The sequence below is a fragment of the Portunus trituberculatus genome, chromosome 37 (assembly GCF_017591435.1).
Source record: "Portunus trituberculatus isolate SZX2019 chromosome 37, ASM1759143v1, whole genome shotgun sequence".
In the NCBI taxonomy this organism is placed as follows: domain Eukaryota; kingdom Metazoa; phylum Arthropoda; class Malacostraca; order Decapoda; family Portunidae; genus Portunus; species Portunus trituberculatus.
In genome coordinates, this window is record NC_059291.1 from 5,256,687 (window position 1) to 5,281,431 (window position 24,745).

The window sequence follows — 24,745 nt, forward strand, 5'->3', positions numbered from 1 at the left end:
TATGGTAATTGTATTGGCTTATTCGTGTGTGTGTGTGTGTGTGTGTGTGTGTGTGTGTGTGTGTGTGTGTGTGTGTGTGTGTGTGTGTGTGTGTCAGCTGTTTGGCCCGCGGGAGTTCCTTGGGTACGGCCGTTTTTTTATTCCTTTTTCTTTTTTCTGCTTTTTTAGTGCCGACCGTCCATCTCGTTTATCATTATGGTCACTCTTGTCGTTCTTGTTTGTCCGTCTGTCTGTCCGCCAGCCTATGCCATTCCCTTATCTGTTTTGTGTTTGAGTTTAGTTATTTTTAGCCTCACTCCTCCTGTCTTTATTTTTTCTCTCCTTCCTCTTCTTCTTTATACTAATTAGTTAGTTGTTCCCACATTATTTTTTTTCTTTATTCCATTTACATTTAAAGATATGTGTTACTTCATTGTATAACGAAATATCTACGCTATTATATGTGCTTAGTTTTAATTAATACATAACGCTTTTTTACACCTTATATACATTCCTCCCATTCATTTCATCCACTGTTATATCATCTCTACATTTTACACTCACTGCATTGTTCTCATCTTATTTTTCTTCATGTTCTTTCCTCGCATGAGTGTTTCTTTAGTCGCCCTCACGTTCTCATATGTGTTCTGTTTCGCCTTTTGCAGAGAAAGAAGAGCGGGATGGGGGGCGAGCACGTCTTCCTCACGGGGTGGCTGCTGCTCGTGTATGTGACAGCATCCACATTTGCAGGTACGTACAGCAATACCATGACGCGTATGATGTCTTTATGCATACTGACCCGAGTATGATAATTTCAAACTCGTGTACGACAGTGAAATAAAGTTATAGACACGTATTGGTATTGTATGAATGAGAGAGAGAGAGAGAGAGAGAGAGAGAGAGAGAGAGAGAGAGAGAGAGAGAGAGAGAGAGAGAGAGAGATCAACACACATTATTGTACCCGGTTATTGACTCGGTGATGGGAAAAGATGGAAGAGAACGACGAGAGAGCACAGAGGAGAGAAGAGGAGAGGAGAGGAAGGGGCAAGGCAGAGAAGGAAGAGGGAGTGACGAAGGGAGGGAGGGATGGAAGGGAAGACTGGAGGAGGGCTGGCGGCGTCGGGCAGGGCTGGAGGCGGGGTCCTTCCTCAGTCCTCGAGCAGCCTCAGGGTATTAGAGATGCAAACACAAACTCGCCACTCTTATCCAGCCCCTAACTTTAGCTACCCCTCCTCTCCCCCCTTTCTCTCCCGGCTCTCCCTCCTGTCAACATAGCTTCCCTCTTCTTACTCCTCTCTTTCTCTCTCTTTTTATTACTCGTATCACCTCATAAACACGTTCTTCGTTTCCTCCTCAGTGTTAGTGTTTCTCCCTTCAACTTTTAGTACCCTCGTCAAGGCTCTATCGTGCCACCTGCTCCTGTGCTGGCCAGTCCTAAAGAGGTTTCAGACGAGGTGCTGCAGAGTGGCTGGGAGTGGCTGTGGGTGATGGAGTGTGGGAGAGGAAATGAGAGAAGCCAGGAAAAGAGGCGTGATTGAGTGATGGGTAAAGAGATGCAAAGAGAAAAAAAAAAGGAAAAGACAATAAGAATGACTGAAGAAAAGAGAGAGAGAGAGAGAGAGAGAGAGAGAGAGAGAGAGAGAGAGAGAGAGAGAGAGAGAGAGAGAGAGAGAGAGGAGGATAAGGAGGGATCAAGTGTACTAAAGCTTCCCTCGTGTCAGGAAAGAGAAGGTTTAGAATCCGGAAATGGACATGTGCTCAAGGGGTCAAAGATTACGGGTCATGGGTCACCGTTTGATCACGTGACTTGCTGCGCGTTGATGGCTGAAGGGTCGAGAGTTCTTGGAGGAAGAGAGGAGGGAGAGAGGGAAGGAGGAAGTGTAAAAGTGAAACAAGGTATGAGGGAGAAGCGCCATCAAAAAAAGTTGGCTATTCTGGGCCGTTTTGATTGTCTTGTGGTGCGAATGAGAACAGGTAATGAGGAAGAGAAGATATAAACGAAAGAAGATTTGTGCGTGAGAAACATAGAGGAGAATGGGAAATCTTCTAAACGGAGAGGGGAGAGAAGAGAGGAGATACACACACAAAAAAAAAGATATACAAATAGGAATAGATGATAAACGAAAGAGGAGAAAATAAAGAAAACTCGGAAATTGCTTAACGGAGAGGAGAAGAAGAGAAGAGATACAAAAAAAAAAGGCATGCAGATAGGATAAATGAAAGAGAGGAGAAAATATAGAAAACTGGGAAATTGCTTAACGAAGAGGAGAAAGAAGAGAGAAAATACATAAAAAAACAACGAATAAGAATAGAAGATAAACGGGGGAGAAATAGAAAGAAAAATAGAAGAAAGAGGGGAGAAAAATCAAAGGAGAGAGGAAAATTACTAAACGGAGAGGAGAAAGGAGAGAGGAAGGCAAGAAGGAGGAATAGGGAACGAGGGAAGGAGGAAGAGATGCCACGACCATTACCACCACCACCACCACCACCACCACCACCACCACCACCACCAGGACGAGGACGAGGAAATGTCGTGCTAAAAGTCGACGACCTTTTCCCCTCAGGCTACGTGGGGAGTCAGTTATTGTCACAGCCCGACATCCTCTTCCTCCCTCCCCCCCCTCCTCCCCATTTCCACCTATTCCTCCCCTTCCCTCGCCCTCCCAAGCACTCATTAGATCCAACCCTTTCCGTCTTCCATCCCTCTCGTCTTCCTTATCTCCTATTTCCTTCTATTTTTCTCATTTTTCTGTCTTTCATCATCTCTCTCTCTCTCTCTCTCTCTCTCTCTCTCTCTCTCTCTCTCTCTCTCTCTCTCTCTCTCTCTCTCTCTCTCTCTCTCTCTCTCTCTCTCTCTCTCTCTCTCTCTCTCTCTCTCTCTCTCTCTCTCTCTCTCTCTCTCTCTCTACAAGAAACAGGAGGAATATTTCTCCAACCTTCCTCCAGGCTGCACCATTTGACTTCTCTTCCTCCTCCTCTTCCTCCTCCTCTTCCTCCTCCTCCTCCTCCTCCTCCTCCTCCTCCTCCTCCTCCTCCTCCTCCTCCTCCTCCTCCTCCTCCTCTTTTACCCTTTACACGTCTAGCATTCATTAAGAAGTGCAGCTAAGCAATGTCTGTGTGTGTGTGTGTGTGTGTGTGTGTGTGTGTGTGTGTGTGTGTGTGTGTGTAGCAGTAGCGAGTAGAAAATCATAGCAAAGGATGAATAAGAGCGCAGAAGCAAAATGAAATAAGCTAATAGATGAGTATACAAGTTGACAAAATAAATAGATTAATGTGTAGATAGACATGCAATTAGACAGACAGACAGACAGACAGACAGGCAAGGACAGGTAGATTAAGTAAACAGATTAACTAACCAGACTAGAAAGAACCTTAATATTGTCAACATTATACGTAGTTACAATTCATTAGTTTTACGTTTTCTATTCTTTACTACTTTTAACCAGCCTCTTTAACACGCAATACAGGAGAAAAAAGTAAATAAATAAATACATACATGAATGAAAATGTCCGTAAGAAAGTGAGATTAGAAAATGAGAACACAGGGAAAGAAGAACAAGAAAGCTGTACTACAAATCTCTCTCTCTCTCTCTCTCTCTCTCTCTCTCTCTCTCTCTCTCTCTCTCTCTCTCTCTCTCTCTCTCTCTCTCTCTCTCTCTCGGATATGGTGGTCAGACGCCGCTGGGCACGAAAATACATTCATTCAAGAAACAAAACACTAACTTGAGTGGTCTGGGTGAGTTTGGAAGAGAGGTAAAGGAAATGGAAGAGAGAGGAAGAGGTAGGAAAGGGAGAAGAAACAGAGAGTGAGAAGAGGAAAGAGGAAGAGGGGTACGGGATGCAATCTACGGAAGGGAGTGGGAGGAAAGGAAATGGAAGGAATGGAAGGAAAAGGAGGAGAAAAAAGGAAGGAGGTTTGGGGTCATTGGTCGAAGTTACTGTTTAAAACACCGTAATTTTGAGCGAGAAGGGTGTGTGTGTGTGTGTGTGTGTGTGTGTGTGTGTGTGTGTGTGTGTGTGTGTGTGTGTGTGTGTGTGGTCTTTAGTGTTTGCCTTGTATGGAATTTTTAGGGTGGCCTGACTGGCGTCGTGTGTGTATGTGTGAGTGTGTGTGTGTGTGTGTGTGTGTGTGTGTGTGTGTGTGTGTGTGTGTGTGTGTGTGTGTGTGTGTGTGTGTGTGTGTGTATTGACCTTTCTCCTACATTACTGTAAAAATAAAATGCCATAGTTTTGTGAAGTGTGAAATGGCAAACAATAAATGAAGTGAGATTGGCGTTTACTACTTCTACTATACTACTACTACTACTACTACTACTACTACTACTACTGAGAGAGAGAAAAAAAATCACTCCTATCCTTCTTTTTCGCCCAGTTTTCTGTAAATACGTCGCGTCATGTACAGAAACCACCATTTTTTACCCTCATTTTTCACCATTTTACCTTGACTTGCTATTTCTGAGTGTTTGTGACCTGGCGCCCTTTTTGTGTGAACATGAGTTGGTGACCCTTTCCGTTATGTCTCCACAGCTCCTTACCTCCCGACTGGCCAGCAGAGACAGACAGACTTCTCCACCGTCTTCCATGCATCTAAAGGAGGTGAGTTCTGATTTCCCATATGCTCTCTTCCCTGCACTTGTCAACACTTGTATATGATTTTGGATGTTACCTAATGGGCTGTGTGTATCCTGTCTTTCACTCTCCTAAAGGTGGGTTCTGATTTCATGCTCTCTTTTCCTGCACTTGTCAACGCTTATATATGATTTTGGATGTTACTTAATGGGCTGTGTGTATCCTGTCTTTTACTCCTCTAAAGGTGGGTTCTAACTTCCCACACGCTCTCGTCTCAGCACTTCACCTGTATATGTTTTTGAATGTTGCGTGATGGGCTGTGTGTATCCTGTTCTTTGGAAAGGTTTCTTTTTTATGTAAGAGAGGAAAACTAGCCAAGGGCAATAAAAGACCATTGAGATGCCCGTCCCGAAATAGGATCGATAGAATTAGTCAAAAGGGGATTCATGGGATATATGTTTTGATACCTTCCTTTAAGATTAGTTCAGGTAATAGATAGATGTTTAAAAGATTTTGTGTGGTTTGTTTTGGAATTGTGATGTTTAGAATGTAGCGTAGTGGATTTCATCAAGTTAGTTTAAGAATGCTTCATTCTTTTTATTCTATTTTGTGCATAATCTCAAACATATATTGTATTGGTGAGTGATTCTTTTTATTTTTTCTTTATTCTCGTGTCAATTAACCGAACACGATGCATATTTATAGCAGTAAATATTTAACATATAGATATTTAATGTTTAGCGGTGATTCAAAGGAATATACACAATGACCTCTACTTCTTTCTGTTCATCACTCTTTTCTGAAGTTATGATGCCAATATTGTCTAAGTATCTAGGTAGCAGGTTTTATTTATCTGTCTGACGGGGTTTTTTTCCGTTTGGTGTTTGCAGGCTTGATTGGACCACTGTTTCGACACGACGGAGCATATCAGCTGGATTCACCAAGCACTGATGGAGGTAAGTTAAATGCTATTCGAACGTACGTACACACACACACACACACACACACACACACACACACACACACACACACACACACACACACACACACACACACACACACACACACACACACACACACAATGTCAACGCCACCCTTCGCGCGGCGCCTCACACAACCCAGACACAACACACGCCCCTAACTTCTTCCCTCACACACGTGCCTTCGTCCACCTCTCCACCCTCCACTGGTAATTCACTTTCGTCATGGTCTCTAGGCCACACCTGCTTCCTTCACTCTGCACACTGGCCCCTACACTGCCTGGTCGAGAGAGAGAGAGAGAGAGAGAGAGAGAGAGAGAGAGAGAGAGAGAGAGAGAGAGAGAGAGAGAGAGAGAGAGAGAGAGAGAGAGTAATGTTGCTATAATAGTCTTCATCATTTCCTTCCTTATAATATGATCGTTTACTACTACTACTACTACTACTACTACTACTAGTAATAATAATAATAATAATTATAATAATAATAATAATAATAATAATAATAATATAATAATAATAATAATAATAATAATAATGATAATAATAGTAAAATAATAATGATAATATTACTACTACTACTACCACTACTATTGCTACTACTACTGCTACTACAACTACTACTACTGCTACTACTACTACTACTACTACTACTACTACTACTACTACTACTACTACTACTACTACTACTACTACTACTACTACTACTACTACTACTACTACTACTACTACTACTACTACTACTACTGTTAATACTGCCACCATTCACTACTAACCGTCCCTCGCCGTTCTTTCAGGCTGCTATTACCAGTTCATACACTATGATGAGGGAGACAGAATCGTCACGAACGAGCCTTGCCTCAACTGTACCTGCCACAATTCCATGCTCATGTGCTACCTCAAGGTGAGTCTTCGTATTATATTCAGAAACACATTCGCCACATACTTATTACTTTCAAAAGCCTATAGTTGAGATGACACAGGTTTCTAAGTAGTTTTTTTTTTTTTTTGCATTTCTAGTGACAGATTAAGAGGATTTCTACAGTTATTTTTCCTTTCTGATTTTTTTCTACTTTTTTTTTATTGGCATACGACATAATCGTTAGGTATTATTGTTCTTTTTTTTGGTGATTTAAGCCACAAATTGCTACGTGTGAACTCGCTTTTAGAGTTTGAAATGTTATTACTCACGCATGGATGTGTGTTGGTGTGCATTCCACAGGTGTGTCCCTTCAGCAAGCCCATTGGCAAGGACTGTACCGTGGAGAAAAACCCAAACCAGTGCTGCCCAGTTATCACGTGCCCTCAAGGTAGGAATCTTTCTCTCCCTCAACCTGTAACCTTCATCGCTAGACATCATTCGCCCTCCTTCCCGCTTTGGTTACATCAGAGAACACTTTCAGGAAGATGACCGAAATTATTTACTTTGAATGTTATTTGTTACTTTACGCTTTGTTTGAATTTAAATGTTTTTCCCTATGTGTTTTATTGGCTTCCGTGAGACTGAATCAGTGATGTTATAGTTTTTTTTTTTTAATCTATTAGAGAGAGAGAGAGAGAGAGAGAGAGAGAGAGAGATAATGACAAGTGTCTACTTTCCACAGTACCAGTGAACCTTCAAGTAATGCAGACCACCACCACACCACCCCCTCCTCTCAACACCGGCCTCATGCCTTTCACCGAGCATGGCTGTACTATTGATGGTTTCTACTACCCAGATGGCGCTCAGGTGAGTAACCAGGTACAATGGTGTGAATTTTTCGTTTTCTTCTCATGGCTTGCACAAAGTGATTGACCCATGTTAATTGTACTATTATTCATGGCATGCTCTGCTCCGAGTGATGTCAGATATTACTGTCATTCATATGAGCATCTAAGTAATATTGCTTTCACCTCGACTTAGAGAAAGATCTGCAAGGCATCTTTGTATTGACAAATATCTTAATTTTAAATCACCATCATGTTTCAGGTGCCTGGTGAACCTGATAAACCGTGCGAGCTGTGTTACTGCATTAGGAACCACACAGCATGTGTAATGCAAGAGTGTATTCTAATGGTTCCTGGGTGCAAGCCAGTATTTGAGGAGGGTGTCTGCTGCCCTGTTAGATACAACTGTGGTATGTACTTTCTATTACTGAGAGTCCTCTAACTCAAATGCTTACATGTTTTGCACTACGTACTCTTTTTCTAAAGAGTATGTTTTCTACACGTTACATATTGTGTTGAATGGCTTATTCAGTACTCTGTCTTTGTGAACAATCTTATGGGCAATGACTACTATATTTAAGGGGTAATTCCACTAACAGCTGAAATCACGGAACTCAAAAATTGTGCTCTTGCATTTGTGTTCCCTTGATTGACCCTGACCTACTGGATGTCTCTTTTTCCAGCTCATGATGAAATTGAGGCTGTCCCAACAACCACCACACTGGCACCAGAGAGCAATGCAACTACTGCTCCCCCAACTACTACAATGTTACCAGGATCTTCAGGGTGCATTCATAAAGGAGAATTTTATGCAGATGGTTCACTCATCAACACAGAAGATCCCTGTGAACACTGCTACTGCATGATGGGAGATCTGGTATGTGCTGTCCAGGAATGTCAGTCACCATTAGATGAGATGCAAGAAAGCTGCATCCCGCAATTGCCACCACCTGGGAAATGCTGCCCAGAGGCATATGACTGTCGTAAGTATTGGATATCCATTGCCGTATCAGCCTTTTGTTGTCTTCCCAAGTTGTTAACTATAAAGCTGCGCGAACATTCCTCTTAATACAGTACGTAATGTAGAGTTACCAGGCCAATTAAAGAAATAATATTATTTTTATTTTTGTCATTTTGTTAGCTTACAAAAAATATATTAATCATAAGAAATGAATAAAAGAATAATAGAAATTGTTTAACTATAATGAAAGTTTTTTGATAAATTTCCTACCCATGAAATATTATGTCTTGCATTTTCTTTTCTTTTATAACGTATTCACCAGTGTTGCTCCCATCCACAGCTGAGGTAACTACAACTATACCATCAGAAGTCACTGCAGTCACAATAGAATCTCTTCCATCAAATGACACCACTCACCTGCAAACAAGTAAAACAACAGAATCCACAGAGGAAACCACCAAGACCACACCATTTATTTCAGTACAGACCACTGAGTCTCCAGTAGATACTGAAGAGACAACTGATTCTTCAGGAGACACCGATGAGACAACTGATTCTTCAGGAGACACCGATGAGACAACTGATTCTCCAGGAGATACAAGTGATCCCAGTGATTCAGTAACCACTACAGTTGAGACTACTGATTCTACAACAGTAGCAAAGGAGACCACGCCTCACGTATCTATTGAAGCCAGTGAGGTCACCACTGTTGCACCAGCTGTCACCAGTGATGCAACTTATAAACCAAAGCCAAGCACCGAGGCCACTGACTCACCAGTTGATGGTGGTGAGACCACTGATTCTCCAGTAGATACAAGTGATACTTATTTGCCTGATTCTGTCGTGACCACTGATTCTTTGGATGTTGGTGTGACCACTGACTCTCCAATAGATATAACTGATACCACTGATTCTTTGGACACTGATACTCCTGAAGACACAAGTGATACCAGTGATTCTACAGGTGCTACTGGTGTAACCACTGATTCTACAACAGTAACGAAGGAAACCACGCCTCATATATATATTGAGCCCAGTGAAGTCACCACTACTGCACCAGCTGTCACCAGTGATGCAACTTATAAACCAAAGCCGACCACTGAGGCCACTGGTGCTACAGAAGATGTTGATTACCCCACTGATGCTACAGACATTGGTGTGACCGCTGATGCTACAGACATTGGTGTGACCACTGATGCTCCAGTAGATGTAAGTGATACCAGTGATTCTACAGATGCTGGTGTGACCACTGATTCTCTGGAAGTTGATCTTACGACTGATGCTTCTGTAGATGCAAGTGCTACTGGTGTGACCACTGATGCTACAACAGTAGCAAAGGAGACCACACCTCACGTATCCATTGAAGCCAGTGAGGTCACCACTGATGCACCAGCTGTCACCAGTGATGCAACTTACAAGCCAAAGCCATCCACTGAGGCCACTGAATCCCCAATTGATGTTGGTGAGACCACTGATTTTGCCGATATTGATTACCCCACTGAATCTCCAGACACTGGTGTGATCACAGATTCTCCAGAAGGTATTGATTATCCCACTGAACCTCCTGTAGATACAACTGATACCGCTGATTCTTCAGAGGCTGATTTGACCACTGATTCTCCAACAGTAACAAAAGAGACCACGCCTCACATATATATTGAGCCCAGTGAAGTCACCACTACTGCACCAGCTGTCACCAGTGATGCAACTTATAAACCAAAGCCAACCACTGAGGCCACTGATTCACCAATTGATCCTGATTTGATCACTGATTCTCCAGATATTGATTATTCAGAAACTGGTCTGACCACCGAATCTTCAGATATTGGTGTGACCACTGATTCTTCGGATGTTGATGTGCCCACTGATTCTCCTGTAGATACAAGCGATTCTACAGATGCTACTGGTGTGACCACCGATTCTACAACAGTAACGAAGGAAACCACGCCTCACATATATATTGAGCCCAGTGAAGTCACCACTACTGCACCAGCTGTCACCAGTGATGCAACTTATAAACCAAAGCCGACCACTGAGGCCACTGGTGCTACAGAAGATGTTGATTACCCCACTGATGCTACAGACATTGGTGTGACCGCTGATGCTACAGACATTGGTGTGACCACTGATGCTCCAGTAGATGTAAGTGATACCAGTGATTCTACAGATGCTGGTGTGACCACTGATTCTCTGGAAGTTGATCTTACGACTGATGCTTCTGTAGATGCAAGTGCTACTGGTGTGACCACTGATGCTACAACAGTAGCAAAGGAGACCACACCTCACGTATCCATTGAAGCCAGTGAGGTCACCACTGATGCACCAGCTGTCACCAGTGATGCAACTTACAAACCAAAGCCATCCACTGAGGCCACTGAATCACCAACTGGTGCTGGTGAGACCACTGATTCTCCAGATATTGATGTGACCACTGATTATCCGGAAGAAATTGATGACACCTCTGATTATCCAGAACCAATTGATGAAACCACGGACTCTCCAACAGCTACTAGTGAGACTACTGATTCATCAATAACAAAGGAGACCATACCTCATTCTGTTGAAACCAGTATTTTCACCACTGATACTCCATTTGAAACCAGTGGTGTCACTGTCACATCACCAGCATCTACAGGAATAACTGATTTCTCAACAGTAACTAGTAAGACCACTGACTCTTCAGAAGGAGACAGTCTCGTTACTGATCCTGCCACAGATATTGGGGGCACTACTGATGATCCTAGTGAGACCACTGAAGATCCAAAAGATATTGAAGAGTCTACTATGCATGGTTACACGGTTTCTGCGGAGATAACAACGCCTTCCAGTACACCTGCATCTGACAAACCTATCGTGTTCCCCGGAAGTTGTAGTATCTCAGGAACCTTTGTTCCCAGTAATACTGAAGTGCCACCATTTAGACCGTGCCAAGAATCCTGCTTATGTTTGGATGGTCAAGTGAAATGTAATATGACAGCGTGCCCCTCTCCTCCTCCTGCATTTCTTAGATGCTCTCCCAAACCCCCGTCTGAGACAGAATGTTGTCCCACATATTCATGTCGTGAGTAATATGAGTTCTTCTTTAATTTGTTTACATACTGTGTATAAATACATACTGTATATTGATAATAATTCAGGTTTAAAGACTGTGTGTGTGTGTGTGTGTGTGTGTGTGTGTGTGTGTGTGTGTGTGTGTGTGTGTGTGTATGTGTGTGTGTGTGTGCGTGTGTGTGTGTGTGTGCGCACTCTATTAAACTATTTGTAATAAATTCTTAAAATAAATATATATATATATATATATATATATATATATATATATATATATATATATATATATATATATATATATATATATATACATATATATTCATATATTCTTTCTTCATACAGCAACTGTTGATCCAGAAGTAACGGACGTGCCTTCCTGTGAAAAGGATGGTGAAGTATATATGGATGGAGAGGATGTGCCGAGTTCAGACCCTTGTGACTTATGTTTCTGCATGAGTGGAGAGATAGTTTGTGCCCATCAGGAATGTAAATTACCCGAAGGCAAGAATTGTGTGGCTGTTGAAGATCCTTCAGACTCATGTTGCCCAACTAGATATAACTGTGGTAAGTAATTTTTGTCAAAGGAAACAGCTAAATCGTTTCTATGAATATACCATATATTTGAAGGTGTCAGGTCTACCACTGTAAGCATACAGTTTATGGAATATAATGATTGACTTTACAGATGTACCTGACATGATCACATCTCCTGCTGAGGATTCTAGTACATTCCCAACTGATACCGAAGAAACCATAACAGAGATGCCAGGTACCATGCTGACAGGACCGGAAACATCCTTTGAAACGAGAACAACTCTTTCTGGAGGGAGTAGCACAATCACCACTCCAATAGCATCCTCAACAGAACCTGAAACATCAACTTCCCCATCTCAGCCACCAGGTACAGAAAAATCACTTACTTTACAAACACCGTATGAGGTAGTAACACCTCCATAAGTCGGATCAATGACGGAAAGGCCAATCTGAGTTATTCGAAAATCAAAGTTACCCGAGAGATTTTTTCTTCACATTTTGCACGACTGTTACCACTAACAGTTGATATGATCTGTGTAATGTATTACGTAAATGTACTATATATATAGCGCGCTCGTGTGCACACACACACACACACACACACACACACACACACACACACTTGTGGCGTGGACACACACTAATAAGCAACGGGGACACACACACGCATGCGGCGCGGATACACACACACACACACACACACACACTTGTTTAACGGACACAAACAAACAAGCGGCGCTGATACAAACAAACACTTGGCGCGGACACACACACATACACACACACACACACGTGTATGCATTAAAAATATATCTCTTATCCGAACGAAGCCGAGGTAGACACTGTTTCATGGTTGCTGTCAGCTGTGTAAACACTGACCTTGGTTGTGCCGCAGCACACGAGATGTTTCGAGCCTATAACAGCTCGGACAACTCCTTAGATGACACGGACGAAGTAAGAGCTTTCAAGGATATTTAAGCCAGTATATCACCCTAGTGGTATAACATTACTCAATCAAAGGGCAAAAAATGCCTGCCGGTGCACTCGGGATAGAACGTATAAAAAATAAATGAATTTTTAAAAGTAAAATTAAGTAGAAATATTCCTGAAGTGTCCAACTAATCCGATATCCGATATCCGGCTTATTCAGGTCCGATTTATATAAAAACACACACACACACACACACACACACACACATTACTCTCTTTCTGTTTACAGCAACCTTCGGTCCAGAAGTAACGGACCTGCCTGCCTGTGAGAAGGATGGTGAAGTGTATATGGATGGAGAGGTTGTGCCGAGCTCAGACCCTTGTGACTTGTGCTCCTGTTCGAGTGGAGAGATTATTTGTGCCCACCGTGATTGTGAAGTGCCCAAGGGCCAGGATTGTGTGCCTGTTGAAGATCTTTCAGATTCATGTTGCCCAATTAAGTATAATTGTGGTAAGTATTCTACATCAAAAGAAATAAGAAGACTGTAGAAATGAAAAACATGTTTGTTTATTTTTGTGTGGATGTGTATGTTTGTGTTCAACTCAGTTAAATTGATGCATTGCTTTTTCAGAGTTGACATTCCCAGGTGAACCTGTTGAAACCACCACCGAGGTGTCAGATGCTATGCTGACACAACCAGTAACTTTCACCTATGCCCCGTCTAGTACAATGGAACCAACACCTTCAACAGAAATTGGAAAAACTACTGAATCTCCAGAGCTTGTAGACACCACTGTCTCAGAGGTAGAAAGTTCAGAAACCACCGATTCCCCATCACTAACACAAGAGACCACGCCTCACGTATCTATTGAAGCCAGTGAGGTCACCACTGTTGCACCAGCTGTCACCAGTGATGCAACTTATAAACCAAAGCCAAGCACCGAGGCCACTGACTCACCAGTTGATGGTGGTGAGACCACTGATTCTCCAGTAGATACAAGTGATACTTATTTGCCTGATTCTGTCGTGACCACTGATTCTTTGGATGTTGGTGTGACCACTGACTCTCCAATAGATATAACTGATACCACTGATTCTTTGGACACTGATACTCCTGAAGACACAAGTGATACCAGTGATTCTACAGGTGCTACTGGTGTAACCACTGATTCTACAACAGTAACGAAGGAAACCACGCCTCACATATATATTGAGCCCAGTGAAGTCACCACTACTGCACCAGCTGTCACCAGTGATGCAACTTATAAACCAAAGCCGACCACTGAGGCCACTGGTGCTACAGAAGATGTTGATTACCCCACTGATGCTACAGACATTGGTGTGACCGCTGATGCTACAGACATTGGTGTGACCACTGATGCTCCAGTAGATGTAAGTGATACCAGTGATTCTACAGATGCTGGTGTGACCACTGATTCTCTGGAAGTTGATCTTACGACTGATGCTTCTGTAGATGCAAGTGCTACTGGTGTGACCACTGATGCTACAACAGTAGCAAAGGAGACCACACCTCACGTATCCATTGAAGCCAGTGAGGTCACCACTGATGCACCAGCTGTCACCAGTGATGCAACTTACAAGCCAAAGCCATCCACTGAGGCCACTGAATCCCCAATTGATGTTGGTGAGACCACTGATTTTGCCGATATTGATTACCCCACTGAATCTCCAGACACTGGTGTGATCACAGATTCTCCAGAAGGTATTGATTATCCCACTGAACCTCCCGTAGATACAACTGATACCGCTGATTCTTCAGAGGCTGATTTGACCACTGATTCTCCAACAGTAACAAAAGAGACCACGCCTCACATATATATTGAGCCCAGTGAAGTCACCACTACTGCACCAGCTGTCACCAGTGATGCAACTTATAAACCAAAGCCAACCACTGAGGCCACTGATTCACCAATTGATCCTGATTTGATCACTGATTCTCCAGATATTGATTATTCAGAAACTGGTCTGACCACCGAATCTTCAGATATTGGTGTGACCACTGATTCTTCTGATGTTGATGTGCCCACTGATTCTCCTGTAGATACAAGCGATTCTACAGATGCTACTGGTGTGACCACCGATTCTACAACAGTAACGAAGGAAACCACGCCTCACATATATATTGAGCCCAGTGAAGTCACCACTACTGCACCAGCTGTCACCAGTGATGCAACTTATAAACCAAAGCCGACCACTGAGGCCACTGGTGCTACAGAAGATGTTGATTACCCCACTGATGCTACAGACATTGGTGTGACCGCTGATGCTACAGACATTGGTGTGACCACTGATGCTCCAGTAGATGTAAGTGATACCAGTGATTCTACAGATGCTGGTGTGACCACTGATTCTCTGGAAGTTGATCTTACGACTGATGCTTCTGTAGATGCAAGTGTTACTGGTGTGACCACTGATGCTACAACAGTAGCAAAGGAGACCACACCTCACGTATCCATTGAAGCCAGTGAGGTCACCACTGATGCACCAGCTGTCACCAGTGATGCAACTTACAAGCCAAAGCCATCCACTGAGGCCACTGAATCACCAACTGATGCTGGTGAGACCACTGATTCTCCAGATATTGATGTGACCACTGAATTTTCAGTAGATACAAGTGATACTAGTGATTCTTCAGATATTGGTGTGACCACTGATTCTTTGGATGCTGGTGTGACCACTGATGCTCCAGTAGATACAAGTGATACCAGTGATTCTACAGGTGCTACTGGTGTGCCCACAGATTCTACAACAGTAACAAAGGAGACCACACCTCACGTATCCATTGAAGCCAGTGAGGTCACCACTGTTGCTTCAGCTGTCACCAGTGATGCAACTTATGAACCAAAGACAACCACTGAGGCCACTGGTGCTACAGAAGATACTGATTACCCCACTGATTCTACAGACACTGATTCTGTAGTCGATCCTGATGTGATCACTGTTCCTTCAGTAATTAGTGAAAGCACTGATTATCCTATTGATGAGGATGAAACTACTACCACTGAAATAACACCTGGACAGCCAGATACGACCACAAGCACTGAGGGCATTCCTGGTGAAGGGAGCTGTTATTTCAACGGTACTGTTTATTCCAATGGAGCCTCAATACCACCATCCACACCATGTCATATTTCTTGTGTCTGTCAGAACAGTCTCATTGAATGTACCTTGGAGGAATGTGAGCTTCCTAGTGAAAGTCATGGGTGCCAGCTGGTAGAAGTTCCTGGCCAGTGCTGCCCCAGTTATAATTGCAGTGAGTATTCCCTCCTCATTTAAAATTTTTAGAATGTATTTTTCACTTGGGCTTAAGAAGTAGGTTGGTGTGTGTTGGTGGGTGAGTGGTTGTGTGTGTGGATGGGTGGGTGTGTTTGTGTGTGGGTGGTTAGTGGGTAAATGTAGTATAGTATGTACAAATGTGTGTGTGTGTGTGTGTGTGTGTGTGTGTGTGTGTGTGTGTGTGTGTGTGTGTGTGTGTGTGTGTGTGTGTGTGTGTGTGTGTGTGTGTGTGTGTGTATCCTCAGTTATCTTTCTTTTATGAGAGGTCAGTCTGGTAAATATAGATTGTTAGATTTCCAATATGCCTATTACATCCTTGTACGATATTGCAATTTTCATAACTGCATATTTCCTATAAGAAATGCTTCTATGAATTAAACTTATCTTCCATCTTCCCCTTATAGCCAACGTGTGCTTAGTGGATGGAGAAGTGTACGGCAATGGTGATGTCGTCCCAAGTGAAAATATCTGCAGTGATTGTTACTGTTATCAAGGCGAGGTTATCTGTGCTACGATTGAGTGTCTTCCACCTCCAGCCAGTAACTGCCGTGTGGCTACGAGGGAGGATATCTCTGTTTGTTGCCCAGAATATATATGTGACGGTAAGGGATAAAATGCATTCTTGTGTTTGATTTTTTCTTTTCATATTTGTATTTTATTCAGTAATCTCTCTCTCTCTCTCTCTCTCTCTCTCTCTCTCTCTCTCTCTCTCTCTCTCTCTCTCTCTCTCTCTCTCTCTCTCTCTCTCTCTCTCTCTCTCTCTCTCTCTCTCTCTCTCTCTCTCTCTCTCTGTTTTAGAATTTAGTAAAATTTAATTCTGATGAATTCTATCAGTGGAGTCTACTAACGTATTTCAATTATAACTGACTTATCTACTCTTCCATTTTTACCTTATATATTTTTTTGTCCTATTCATGTATCGTACTAGCCATCTTACTTTTCCTTTACTATTTTCAGGATACGAAACTTCACCTCCTGAGATGACAACAGTCTCCACATCTTCGGGTGAGACAACCACACATGTTCCTCTAGACATTTATGGCACAACCACTTCTCCAACAAAAGATACTTATGATACAACCACTGATGCTACAAAAGTCACTTACGACACAAGTACAGTTACCACAAAACATACTGAAGACACAACTACCACTTCCGAAAAGGACACTGATTATACGACACACACAGTTATTCAAGGACACGACCTCACTTACCACAACAGAAATAGACCATTCAACAGATCATGTGACATTGCAAATGAAAGACACTACAGTTTTACCAACAAAAGAAACTGATTCTACAACGATGTCTACTAAAATACAAACTGATGACACTACTCCTCTAACTACAACTGATATCGATTACATAACAAATGCTTCCACAAAAATGACTGAAGACACAACAAAACCACCTCAAGAAGCAACTGCGCCTACCACGAAAAAAGCCTGAATATCCAACTACTGCTTCAACGAAAGAAATATATTACACAACTATTGCGGGTCCAAAAGAAATGGACGATGCTACCACTGATATCACTAAAGAAGCAGACTATACTACAGGTGCCACATCAGAGAAACCTAGTCACACTACTCTTGTTTATACTAAGGAATATGAGCCAAAAACAACGCCTACAAGAGATATAGATGACACAACATTCTTTACTACAAAAGAATCAGATTACACAACTATTATTCCCGCCAGAGAAACAGATTACACAACTGTCACTCCCACCAAAGAAGCAAATTACTCAACTGTTCTCCCTATCAAAGAAACAGATTACACAACTATTCACCCCAGCAATGAAACAGATTACACAACTGTTCCTCCTCCCAGAGAAACAGATTACACAACTGTTCCTCCTGTTCAAGAAACAGATTACACAACTGTTCCTCCTGGCAAAGAAAAAGATTACACAACTGTTGCTCCTGTTGAAGAAACAGATTACATAACTGTTGTTCCTGTTGAAGAAACAGATTACACAACTGTTGCTGCTGACAGAGAAACAGATTACACAACTGTTGCCCCTGGCAGAGAAACAGATTACACAACTGTTGCTCCTGGTAAGAAACAGATTACACAACTGTTGCTGCTGGCAGAGAAACAGATTACACAACTGTTGCTGCTGGCAGAGAAACAGATTACACAACTGTTACCCCTGGTAAGGAAACAGATTACACAACTGTTGCTGCTGACAGAGAAACAGATTACACAACTGTTGCCCCTGGCAGAGAAACAGATTACACAACTGTTGCCCTGGCAGAGAAACAGATTACACAACTGTTGCTGCTGGCAGAGAAACAGATTACACAACTGTTGCTGCTGGCAGAGAAACAGATTACACAACTGTTAGCCCTGGTAAGGAAACAGATTACACAACTGTTGCTGCTGGCAGAGAAACAGATTACACAACTGTTGCCCCTGGCAGAGAAACAGATTACACGACTGTTGCCCCTGGCAGAGAAACAGATTACACGACTGTTGCCCCTGGCAGAGAAACAGATTACACAACTGTTGCCCCTGGTAAGGAAACAGATTACACAACTGTTGCCCCTGGCAGAGAAACAGATTACACGACTGTTGCCCCTGGCAGAGAAACAGATTACACAACTGTTGCCCCTGGCAGAGAAACAGATTACACAACTGTTGCCCCTGGTAAGGAAACAGATTACACAACTGTTGCTGCTGGCAGAGAAACAGATTACACAACTGTTGCCCCTGGCAGAGAAACAGATTACACAACTGTTGCCCCTGGCAGAGAAACAGATTACACAACTGTTGCCCCTGGTAAGGAAACAGATTACACAACTGTTGCTGCTGGCAGAGAAACAGATTACACAACTGTTGCTCCTGTTGAAGAAACAGATTACACAACTATTCCTCCTGCCAATGAAACAGATTACACAACTATTCCTCCTATTGAAGAAACAGATTACACAACTATTGCTCCTGCCAGTGAAACAGATCACACAACTGTTTCTCCTGCCAGAGAAACTGATTACACAACTGTTGCTCCTGGTAGAGAAACAGATTACACAACTTTTGCTCCTCTTGAAGAAACAGATTACACTGTTGCTCCTGTTGAAGAAACAGATTATACAACTGTTCCCCATGGCAGAGAAACAGATTACACTACTGTTGTTCCTGATAGAGAAACAGATTACACAACTGTTGCCCCTGGTAAGGAAACAGATTACACAACTGTTGCTGCTGGCAGAGAAACAGATTACACAACTGTTGCTCCTGGCAGAGAAACAGATTACACAACTGTTGCCCCTGCCAGAGAAACAGATTACACAAATGATGTTCCCACAAGAGAGGTTAGCGACAAAACTACTTCGTACACAATAGATACTGAGGACACATCACTCATTACTACAAAAGAATATGACTCCACAACTGTTGTTCACACTGAAGAAACTCATTACACAACTGCTTCGAAAACGAAAGAAACAGATTACACAACTGTTGCCCCCACCAAAGAAACAGATTACACATCTGTTGTCCCTACCAAAGAAAGTGAATACACAACTATTCACGCCACCAAAGAAACAGATTACACAACTGTTCCTCCTGCAAGAGAAACAGATTACACAACTGTTGCTCCTGCTAAAGAAACAGGTTACACAACTATTGCTCCTGGCAGAGAAACAGATTATACAACTCTTACTCCAGTTGAAGAAACAGATTACACAACTGTTGATACTGACACACAAACAGATTACACAACTGTAATTCCCACAAAAGAAACGGATTACTCAACTATTATTCCTGCTAACGAAACAGATTACACTACTATTGCTCCTGGCAGAGTAACAAATTACACAACTGTTGCACCCAGCAAAAAAACAGATTACACAACTGTTGCTTCCACAAATGAGACTGACTACACAACTGCTATTCCTGCTAACGAAACAGATTACACAAGTGTTGCTCCCACAAATGAAACTGATTACATAACTATTGTTCCTGCTAACGAAACAGATTACACAACTATTGGTCCAGTTGAAGAGACAGATTACACAACTGTTGCTCCTGCCGTAGAAAAAGATTACACAACTGTTGCTCCTGTCAGAGAAACAGAATATACAACTGTCATTCCCACAAAAGAAACAGATTACACAACTGTTGCTCCTGCTAACGAAACAGATTACACAACTGTTGCTCCTACTAACGAAACAGATTACGCAACTCTTACTTCTGTTGAAGAAACCGATTACACAACTGTTGCTCCTGCTAACGAAACAGATTACACAACTGTTGCTCCTGTTGAAGAAACAGATTACACAACTGTTGCTCCTGCTAACGAAACAGATTACACAACAGTTGCTCCTGCTAAAGAAAAAGATTACACGACTGTTGCTCCTGGCAGAGAAACAGATTACACAACTGTTGCTCCTGCTAACGAAACAGATTACACAACTGTTGCTCCTGTTGAAGAAACAGATTACACAACTGTTGCTCCTGCTAACGAAACAGATTACACAACAGTTGCTCCTGCTAAAGAAAAAGATTACACGACTGTTGCTCCTGGCAGAGAAACAGATTACACAACTGTTGCTCCTGCTAACGAAACAGATTACACAACTGTTGCTCCTGTTGAAGAAACAGATTACACAACTGTTGCTCCTGCTAACGAAACAGATTACACAACTGTTGCTCCTGTTGAAGAAACAGATTACACAACTGTTGCTCCTGCTAAAGAAACAGAATACACAACTGTTACTCCTGCTAACGAAACAGATTACACAACTGTTGCTCCTGCTAAAGAAAAAGATTACACGACTGTTGTTCCTGGAAAAGAAACAGATTACACAACTGTTGCTCCTGCTAACGAAACAGATTACACGACTGTTGCTCCTGGCAGAGAAACAGATTACACAACTGTTGCTCCTGGAAAAGAAACAGATTACACAACTGTTGCTCCTGCTAAAGAAAAAGATTACACGACTGTTGTTCCTGGAAAAGAAACAGATTACAAAACTGTTGCTCCTGCTAAAGAAAAAGATTACACGACTGTTGTTCCTGGAAAAGAAACAGATTACAAAACTGTTGCTCCTGCTAAAGAAACAGATTACACAACTGTTGCTCCTGCTAACGAAACAGATTACACAACTGTTGTTCCTGCTAAAGAAAAAGATTACACAACTGTTGCTACTGGCAGAGAAACAGATTACACAACTGTTGCTCCTGGCAGAGAAACAGATTACACAACGGTTGTTCCTGCTGAAGAAATAGATTACACAACGGTGGCTCCAGGCACAGAAACAGGTTACACTACTGTTGCTCCCACGAAAGAAACAGGTTACCCAACTGTTGTTCCTGCCAGAGAAACAGATTACACAACTGTTACTTCTGTTAAAGAAACAGATTACACAACTTTTGTTCCCACAAAAGAAACAGATTACACAACTACATCTGTTGCTCCTGTTGAAGAAACGGATTATACATCTGTTGCTGCTGCTAACGAAACAGATTTCAAAACTCTTGCTCCTGTTGAAGAAACAGATTACACAACTGTTGCTCCCTCAAAAGAAACAAATTACACAACTGCCGTTCCTGCCAGAGAAACAGATTACACAACTGTTGCTCCTGCCAGAGAAACAGATTACACAACTATCACACCCACCAAAGAAACCGATTATAAAACTGTACGTCCCACAAAAGAAACAGATTACACAACTGCCGCTCCTGCCAGAGAAACAGATTACACAACTGTTGCTCTTGTTGAAGAAACAGATTACACAACTGTTGCTCCTGCCAGAGAAACAGATTACACAACTGTTGCTCTTGTTGAAGAAACAGATTACACAACTGCCGCTCCTGCCAGAGAAACAGATTACACAACTGTTGCTCTTGTTGAAGAAACAGATTACACAACTGCCGCTCCTGCAAGAGAAACAGATTACACAACTGTTGCTCCTGTTGAAGAAACAGGTTACACAACTGCCGTTCCTGCAAGAGAAACAGATTATACAACTGTTGCCCATACTAAAGAAACAGATTACACAACTGTGGCTCCTGCAAAAGAAACAGATTACACAACTGTTGTTCCTGATAAGGAAACAGATTACACAACTGTTGCTCCTGTTAAAGAAACAAATTATACAACTGTTGCTCCTGCAAAAGAAACAGATTACACAACTCTTCATTCAGTTGAAGAAACAGATTACACAACTGTTATTCCTGATAAGGAAACAGATTACACAACTGTTGCTCCTGTTGAAGAAACAGATTACACAACTGTTGCTCCTGTTGAAGAAACAGATTACACAACTGTTATTCCTGATAAGGAAACAGATTACACAACTGTTGCTCCTGTTGAAGAAACAGATTACACAACTGTTGCTCCTGTTGAAGAAACAGATTACACAACTGTTATTCCTGATAAGGAAACAGATTACACAACTGTTGCTCCTGTTGAAGAAACAGATTACACAACTGTTGTTCTTGCCAGAGAAACAGATTACACAACTGTTGCTCCTGTTGAAGAAACAGATTACACAACTGTTGCTCCTGTTGAAGAAACAGATTACACAACTGTTGTTCTTGCCAGAGAAACAGATTACACAACTGTTGCTCCTGTTGAAGAAACAGATTACACAACTGTTGTTCCTGCTAACGGAACAGATTACACAACTGTTGTTCCTGCTAACGAAACAGATTACACAACTGTTGTTCCTGCCAGAGAAACAAATTACACAACTGTTGCTCCTGTTCAAGAAACAGATTACACAACTGTTGCTCCTGTTGAGGAAACAGATTACACAACTGTTGCTCTTGCCAGAGAAACAGATTACACAACTGTTGCATCCATCAAAGAAACAGATTACACAACTGTTGCTCTTGCCAGAGAAACAGATTACACAACTGTTGCATCCATCAAAGAAACAGATTACACAACTGTTGATACTGACACAGAAACAGATTACACAACTGTCATTCCCACAAAAGAAACAGATCACACATCTGTTGCTCCTGCCAGAGAAACAGATTACACAACTGTTGTATCCACCAAAGAAACAGATTACACAACTGTTACTCCTGCTAACGAAACAGATTATGCTTCTCTTGCTCCTGGCGGAGAAACAGATTACACAACTGTTGCTCCTGCCAGAGAAACAGATTACACAACTGTTGCTCCCACAAAAGAAACAGATTACACAACTGTTGCTCCTGCCAGAGAAACAGATTACACAACTCTTGCTCCTGCCAGAGAAACAGATTACACAACTCTTGCTCCCACAAAAGAAACAGATTACACAACTGTTGCTCCTGCCAGAGAAACAGATTACACAACTGTTGCTCCCACAAAAGAAACAGATTACACAACTCTTGCTCCTGCCAGAGAAACAGATTACACATCTGTTGCTTCCACCAACGAAACAGATTACACAACTATTTCTTTTGCTAACGAAACAGATTACACAACTATTTCTTTTGCTAACGAAACAGATCACACAACTGTTGCTCCTGTTGAAGAAACATATTACACAACCGTTGTTCCTACAAAAGAAGCTGAAGATATAACTCTTGCCCCAATAATAGATACTGAAGTAACAACATTACTTACTACAGAAGAAACAGAATACACAACTCCTACTCCTTCAAGAGAAGCTGAAAACATATCCACTTCTCCCACACCAGATATTAATGATACAACACTCTTTCCCACCAAAGAAACAGATTACACAACTGTTGCTCCCACAAAAGAAATTGAAAATATAACCACTTTTACGAAAGAAACAGTGGTCCCAACACTCTTTACTACAACAGAATCAGTTTACAGTACTGATTCTACAAGAGATGCTGAATATACAACCGATTTTGTTTTAACAACTGAAATTGTTGACACTGTTACACATACTATAAATGAAAGTTATTATTCAACTGTTCCTCCCATAGAAGTTGAAACTACTGATATTTTCCCCACTAATGAAACTGATTCTAGAAATGTTAGTTCCGCAGGTGAAAGCTATTTCACAACTGTTTATCCCACAGAAGAAACTGAAGTTTCAACCATTTTTACCACTAAAGAGACAGATTTTGCAACTGTTGTTCCCATGGAAGAAATTGATAATATGACCCTTATTCCCTCTAATGAAACTGAAGACACAACCACTTATGACACAACAACAATGGGCTACCCAACAATCGTTCCCACAAAACAAACTTATGACACCACTATTGCCACTAAAGTTACTTATGAGACAACTCATATTTCAGCAGGTACTGACGACACTACCACCGTTGCTCCTGAAGGCACCGACACTGTTACCATTGATCCTGAGGCCACCAACGACACAGTTACCGATGTTCCTGGAGACACAGACCTCACAACAGACGATACTGTTACCATTGGTCCTGAAGACATAGACAAAACAACAAATGACTCTGTTACTGTTGGTCCTGAAGAACCTGTTGCTACTGTTACCACTGCTCCTGGAGAAACAAGTGAGAGTACTACAGCACAAACTGCACCAACCGATAAGGAAGACTTTAGTGACTGCATAGTGGAGGGTCAGCAGTACAAGAATGGCTCCAGTGTGCCGCTCACATCAGATTGCCAGGAGTCCTGTCGCTGTGATAATGGGTCGGTGATATGTAGCAGATTATCATGCCCTCCACAACCCCCGGCCTTCCTTCGATGCTCCACATTACCCGCTAATGGCACATGTTGCCCTGTCTATGACTGTCGTAAGTATAATGTGTACACAAATTCATTTTTTTTTTTTTTGCCTCTAT

General features: G+C 42.1%; 1 protein-coding gene across 1 annotated transcript in view; it reads left to right on the top strand.

Moving 5' to 3' along the window:
- The window catches only part of LOC123513929 (mucin-2-like), a 101,042-nt gene that overhangs the window by 71,140 nt on the left and 5,157 nt on the right, over nt 1–24,745 (top strand). The window contains exons 3-22 of the mRNA XM_045271424.1: nt 645–729; nt 4,507–4,575; nt 5,439–5,504; nt 6,323–6,429; nt 6,748–6,835; nt 7,130–7,254; nt 7,495–7,642; nt 7,916–8,215; nt 8,534–11,254; nt 11,584–11,805; nt 11,927–12,142; nt 12,995–13,216; nt 13,338–15,980; nt 16,408–16,605; nt 16,961–17,288; nt 18,002–18,161; nt 18,232–21,787; nt 21,866–22,212; nt 22,458–22,476; nt 22,532–24,697. Of these exons, the coding sequence (XP_045127359.1) occupies nt 660–729; nt 4,507–4,575; nt 5,439–5,504; nt 6,323–6,429; nt 6,748–6,835; nt 7,130–7,254; nt 7,495–7,642; nt 7,916–8,215; nt 8,534–11,254; nt 11,584–11,805; nt 11,927–12,142; nt 12,995–13,216; nt 13,338–15,980; nt 16,408–16,605; nt 16,961–17,288; nt 18,002–18,161; nt 18,232–21,787; nt 21,866–22,212; nt 22,458–22,476; nt 22,532–24,697 (13,771 nt within the window). The 5' untranslated portion in view covers nt 645–659. The remainder of the gene's footprint in view (nt 1–644; nt 730–4,506; nt 4,576–5,438; nt 5,505–6,322; nt 6,430–6,747; nt 6,836–7,129; nt 7,255–7,494; nt 7,643–7,915; nt 8,216–8,533; nt 11,255–11,583; nt 11,806–11,926; nt 12,143–12,994; nt 13,217–13,337; nt 15,981–16,407; nt 16,606–16,960; nt 17,289–18,001; nt 18,162–18,231; nt 21,788–21,865; nt 22,213–22,457; nt 22,477–22,531; nt 24,698–24,745) is intronic.